The sequence below is a fragment of the Meleagris gallopavo genome, chromosome Z (genome assembly GCF_000146605.3).
Source record: "Meleagris gallopavo isolate NT-WF06-2002-E0010 breed Aviagen turkey brand Nicholas breeding stock chromosome Z, Turkey_5.1, whole genome shotgun sequence".
NCBI lineage: Eukaryota > Metazoa > Chordata > Aves > Galliformes > Phasianidae > Meleagris > Meleagris gallopavo.
Window position 1 is genome coordinate 3,091,616 of NC_015041.2, and position 6,438 is coordinate 3,098,053.

A 6,438-nucleotide genomic window follows, 5' to 3' on the forward strand; every position below is an offset into this window, starting at 1 on the left:
TTTTTTTTCTTTTTAAATACCACCGTGGAAAAAGCCTGCTGTCCCAGTGCTGCGAGAGAGCGACGAGCCGAGAAACAGCAGAGCATCACATTCGGCGCTCCTGGCAGGGGTCGCTCAGCACCGGAGAGGGCGACTCCGCTAGCGCGGAAAGCCGCGTCAGCCAGAGGCTCCGGTACCACGGACAGCGGCTCCAGCACCGCGGACAGAGACCACCACCAACATGGCTCCGATCGCTGCCAGTCACCAGCAGTTCGGTAAGTGCGTCCCGGTCACAACTCCCGGCCACGGGGATAAGAAAAGCATGCAGGCAGCCACTACTGAGCCACCCTCGTGCCTCTCAGACTGCTGAGAGGAACCGAATTTATCCTAGTTCTCTTTGATCCCAGAAGTTGTGTGAATTTTCTTTCTTCTCTTTCTCTGTTTCTATACCAGGCATTCCTTCTGGTAAATCACTGGGAGAGAAAAAAAGGTTTGACTAGATGCATTTTTGGACTGAAGAGTTGGAGTAGTTTTCTCTGTCTTGGTTAAAATATATTGGCTTCAGATTAAAATGCTGTAAACACATCTTGTGCCGCAGAGAAAATCTTCATTAAAGCCATTCTTGGGATAATTATAATTACTTTTATCTTGCCATAGAGGAAGATTTGTAGACTGTTAGCTAAAGTGAAATATAGTTGTGTAAAGAATACTACTGAGAAGATGGGAGTGTAGTAACCCAGTGTTTTTGGTTAAATGTTCCTATCTTGATTAATCTCTATTTATTGAGAATACCCATGATGACAACAAACTTTTCAATTGTGTCATTTCTATACACTTACTGTAGCATGAATAACTGTGACTCTGCAAGTTTCAGAAACAGCGATAATATGAAATAAATAGCGCTACTCATAAAAACTGTAACTGGAAATGTTTCGGAACTCTGCTTTACAAATATTGACTCTAGCCTAGGTGTTATTTGCTTTACCTGTGGTTAAATTCAAGGATCATTCCACTGACTTAGGTGAAGTGACTTCAAATTTACATCACATAACTGAAATAATTTATCACAGGATCAATAGGTGTTGTTTCCTGTTAATACATTGCCTTGAATGTTAACTGATGTACATTATGACAACTTGTTGTAATGTAATTAGTTGTGAGTATAAAAAATTTTAGTTATCTTCTTCTTTCCTACCTACCCCACCCATCTGATAATTCTAACAACACTCATGACATCATCCTTATCTAATTACTTATTTAAGGAAGTTAATTAATGTTTTAAATACTAAATTGATTTTACCACTTCTTTCAGTAGCTGTAGAACAAAAACACAGGATGATTTCCATTACTATAACAATTTTAAATGTAAACTAATGAAAAAGTATTAAAAATGTATAGATCATTCTTGAAAGACATTTAAAGTATTCTGATTATCTTTCAATTACTCCTTGATTTCTACCTTTGTTTCATTTACATTTAAATTTCTACAGCTAGGATAATACTTGAAACTTAGAGAAAAATACTTGGCTTAAAAAAAAAAAGCAACACTTTAAAAAAAAATCTGCATACCTTTTTCAGTCATTTATTGACTTCTTACAATTAAACATGGATTGATACAGCTTGTAAGCAGAAGTAAAGTGACATGTTTATTGTCAGAAGAAATTAATAACAAGATCTTACACTTTCTGTTCTGGATCATTTTGCCCTACTTTTCTTTGATAATATTATGTTGTGGTTTCTTTTTGTTTGTTTGTTTGTTTTGTATTGTTTTTGTTTTTATTCAAACTCAAAGTTATGGTGGTAACACATCTATTAGACCGGGTTTTACCTAGATAAAGCATATTTAGTACTGTGTACAGGAGGATAGTTTTGCTTTCCTCATTCAGAATGATTTGCTAATTATTTGCTACAGAAACTGTAACACAATTGGATTTATGCATAAACAATGTCATTCCATTAATATTCTACTAGTCTAGTAGTTCAGAGAATAAAGATTAAGCTCTTATTGTTACACTGTGGGAGGTTTAAACTCACTTAGTAATGTTACTTATGGGCAAAATTGGATTTCCAATTAGTTGTGCTCATTTGCCCCTTCAATGCATTCTTGTGAATGGCTAATGATTCAGTATAATATTGAAGTATTCACATGACAGTTGAGATTGAAACATCTGGATAGTTTTCTCTTCATTCAGATTTTAAATATAGGACTAATATCAAGGTAGAGGAAAATTACATTTTAGTATTTCTCTTATACAGTCAGAAGAAGTGATCCATACTGTATTCTCTCCATAGCTTTGATTCATAGCACCTCAGATTCAAAGCTTAGTGGGTGTCAAAAATACACTTAAGAGTATTTCAGCTTTGGACTCACATGCAACTGCCAAATGTCACATCCATCTGGAGGGGACACTTGGCAGGTAATTATTCTAATTTTTCTTGATAGACTTTCTCCTGAAATGTATTGAAAATCCTCTTGAAACTCTTGAGTGTTACAACCTCCTAAAAAACTCAGTTTCAACAGATACCTCCAGGCAATTATGGGATCAGACTATAAAAATGAGTTAGTTGAGTGTACAAAGCATTTTAGGAAAATGTGAAAAGCAGATGATATACCTATAAGTAATATATCAGATATATCAGAATTCTTCTATCTAACAAATACAGTTTCATAAACTCAAAAATAAAACCTTATCTATTTTTGCGCACTGACATATAAACTCAGAAATTACGCACAGAGTGATGAAATAGCTGAGAAATTACTCATTTTAATTATTATTGGGGTGGGAATTGTGTTTTCCGTCCAGACATCTTTTGTATGGAAAAATACTAACAGCATGGGACTACACATTTACGCCTGCAGGTGGCGAGCAATGCGTGCAATGCAGAGCACTTTCAGTCTGTCAACTGCTCCTATTACCATCTCGTATTAGTTCGCTTTGCTAAATTTACTAAATATCACACAGAGTAGAAGAAAATGCTGCTTATTTGCTTGTTGCTGTTTATTTGACTTGCAGATGAAATTCCTACAGTTGTTGGGATCTTTAGTGCATTTGGCCTTGTCTTCTCTGTCTCTCTTTTCGCTTGGATCTGCTGTCAGCGCAAATCATCCAAATCCAATAAGACTCCTCCATATAAGTTTGTCCATGTTCTGAAGGGAGTTGATATTTATCCTGAGAATCTCAACAGTAAGAAGAAGTTTGGAGTAGATGATAAAAGTGAAGCAAAGAGCAAATCAGCAATGCCAAAGAATTCTCTGCATCTTGACCTGGAGAACAGAGATCTAAATGGCAACTTTCCAAAAACAACCTCTAAAATGCAGAGTTCTCCAGACCCTGAAAATTCATCTTCAAAGCACTTTTCAGAAAAGAAGAAAGATTCAGTTTCCCCTGATAGTTTAAAGTCCACTACGTCCCTGTCGTCTGAAGAAAAACAAGACAAGCTAGGAACTCTTTTTCTCTCTTTAGAGTACAACTTTGAGAAAAAGGCATTCGTAGTGAGCATCAAGGAAGCACGTGGGCTGCCAGCAATGGATGAACAGTCAATGACTTCTGATCCCTACATCAAAATGACAATCCTTCCTGAGAAAAAGCACAAGGTGAAAACCAGAGTGCTGAGGAAAACCTTAGATCCTGCTTTTGATGAGACCTTCACATTTTATGGGATCCCCTATAGCCAAATTCAAGACTTAACACTTCATTTTATGATCCTGAGCTTCGACAGGTTTTCGAGAGATGATGTCATTGGAGAAGTCCTCATTCCCCTTGCAGGAACTGAATTGTCAGAAGGAAGGATGCTAATGGACAGAGAGATCATCAAAAGAAATGTTAGGGTAACATATTTTTATTTAAAATTTAGAAGTGTTGTACTAGTTTAACTATAATACTTGAGTAATATTGATAGAATCACGGGAAAAGAAGGTAACAAGTTTATCAAATGAACTACTGAGATCTTTTCATTAGGGCACTATAAGGAAACAATTGCACAACTATGATAAAATAAAGTTAAAATAAGCATTTTGCAAGAAAATGTTAGAATTCTAAATTCTACTTGCTTAATCAGAGGATCAGCTGATTTTAGTGGATCCATTCACATTAGTTCAAGAGGCCTAAATCCATTTTAGCTTGCTTTGATGTGAAAGAAAGAAAAATTAATACAGTATTATACTCTTTTTTCATCTTTCCTATTTAAAATCGTGCTTTTTTTCTCTCAATGACTTTTAAATAAGCTGCTTTTCTTCTAAAGATCCTAAGACATGAGGGAGATGCTAAAACCACAGCAAAGTCAGTGGAAAAACATATTGATTTCACTAGGCTAAAAATATTTCATATCTTCCTGTCTCATTTCAAAATAGAAAGATCATTTACAACAATCAGAGAGCCATGGAAATGCATATATATATAATGCACACTTCTTTTATTCTCTACTAAAAAAGTAGCTTGTATATTGACTTTCATTTTGATTGTTTTCAAACACTGACAAATCAACTAAACGTCTGCGAGACAACACACCAATAACTAATATAGTTATTTTGCAATTCTTTCATTATATTGCAATTATAACTATGTCACGATATTTTGCTGATAAATTAGTGGATTTTCTGATACATAAAGTATTCTTGTTTCCATTGGCTCCCTCCTTACTGTGAAATAAACGACTCTTTGACCAGTGGGCTACATTAATTTCAAGACTAAAAATATTTTACCATTTTTCTTTTTGTGAATTACTTTTATTCAATTTGTTTTTCAACATTCTTTTCACATAGTTTCTTATTTATTTTTCTTAAGAAATTTTACTTACACTGAGACTTTTTTTCACAGGATATAGGATTTCACTTCTTATCTCTGAAGCTAACAATATCATGTCAATGCATATTATCACAAGTTATTTATTTATTTCAAAGTCTAATAGCAAGATATAGGAAGTGTTGTATAGCTACAGTACAGGAAAGTTATATTTTGTTTGCAAAGCATCACAGCTCCATGAATTATATCTTTTGACACCAGTTTGAGATACACAGTTATGCAACACTCAGAAATCCTATTCAATCTAGTTTCAAAGTTGGTCAACATAATTGCTCATAAATAGTTTTTATTTGTTATTTCTTTTAATTTCCTCAGAAGTCGTCTGGACGTGGAGAACTACTGATCTCTCTCTGTTATCAATCTACAACAAATACACTAACTGTGGTTGTTTTAAAAGCCAGACATCTACCTAAATCTGATGTGTCAGGATTATCAGGTAATGCTTTCGGTAATGAATAAGCCTTAAGAATATAAAACAAACAGACAGAAGACAGATGAAATGTGACCTTTCAAGGATTAAAAATAACCCAGAAATGAGGAAGTGGTGTCTGTATTATCTGCAGCCTACCCTTTTCATTCATATCTAGGTCAATGCTTTATTTTTCAGAGAACATATATTAGAAATTTGTTAAGCACATTAGGGAAAAATAAAAACAAAATATAAAGAAACATGACATCTGTTGGCAGAGGAGACCAGTGAGTTTTGACATTGTCTAGAACAGGATCCATCTGTCATAAGAAGATATTGCAGATACAAAAACTTTACATATGACAAAGAAATTCAGTTTATTATTAGCTAAACAATATGAAGTGAGATTCTCATATAGAATATTTCAACTTTGAATCCAAAAGGCAACAAATTCCATCTGTGTTGAAGTTAGTCCACTGGTATTAATGTTTATTTGGCTAGGTAAAAGGTGAACAATTTCAGTGGTTGGGATACACTAGAAAAGAAGTCTTTTTATAACTCCAGTCTCCTAGTCTTGTACCATTTTGCAAATAATAAATCTTCTCTTGAAGCTGATGTTAGAACTATACTTAGGTGCATGCTAATGTCAGATAACTTAATAAAATTCAAAATAAAATATACTAACCACCTGAAAAGAAGACAAACATACATACTGAAAAACAACAGTACCCAACAGAGGACTTCAAACAGTAAATCATCTGTATTGAGTCTGTACAAATCTTGATTCTTTTGATAGACAGGATATTTTGAAAGAAAGAGGAAGCAGTTTTTGGAGACTTTTAATTTTAATTACTGCAGCTAATAATACTGTACTTCTACTTCTCACATCAAAAGATATGGATGTTGAGATCTTCTAATAGGCCTAATAAAATCAAAAGCAACATTCCAGTCTTATTATTTAGCCAAAAGTAGCAGTCAAAAATTTTATTTCAAAAGAAACAGACAACATTATTAATCTACTGATGGCTAGTGATTTTGATATTCTTAGAACTTGTGTGGTGTATATTCATTCCAAGCTAATGAAAAATTTATAATAAATAAGACTTACTATTTAAAAAAATATTTGTTTGTTTTGTTAAGATGCATTCTTCGCACACTTTGCTCCCTTCAAAATGTTGAGTCCAAGCAAACAAAAACTTTTTCAGCATCTGACCACTTCATTCCGATAACTAGAGTGTAGATTTTCTA

General features: G+C 34.1%; 1 protein-coding gene across 2 annotated transcripts in view; it reads left to right on the top strand.

Moving 5' to 3' along the window:
• The first annotated feature begins 6 nt into the window (after positions 1-6).
• SYT4 (synaptotagmin 4) overlaps positions 7-6,438 on the top strand; it is a 10,873-nt gene continuing 4,441 nt past the window's right edge. Inside the window, exons 1-3 of one of the 2 annotated variants that reach the window (XM_003213361.3) lie at positions 7-254; positions 2,994-3,808; positions 5,097-5,217. In XM_003213361.3, the coding sequence (XP_003213409.3) occupies positions 221-254; positions 2,994-3,808; positions 5,097-5,217 (970 nt within the window). In that variant the 5' untranslated portion in view covers positions 7-220. The remainder of the gene's footprint in view (positions 255-2,993; positions 3,809-5,096; positions 5,218-6,438) is intronic. The other variant, XM_010725184.2, reaches the window with a different exon arrangement.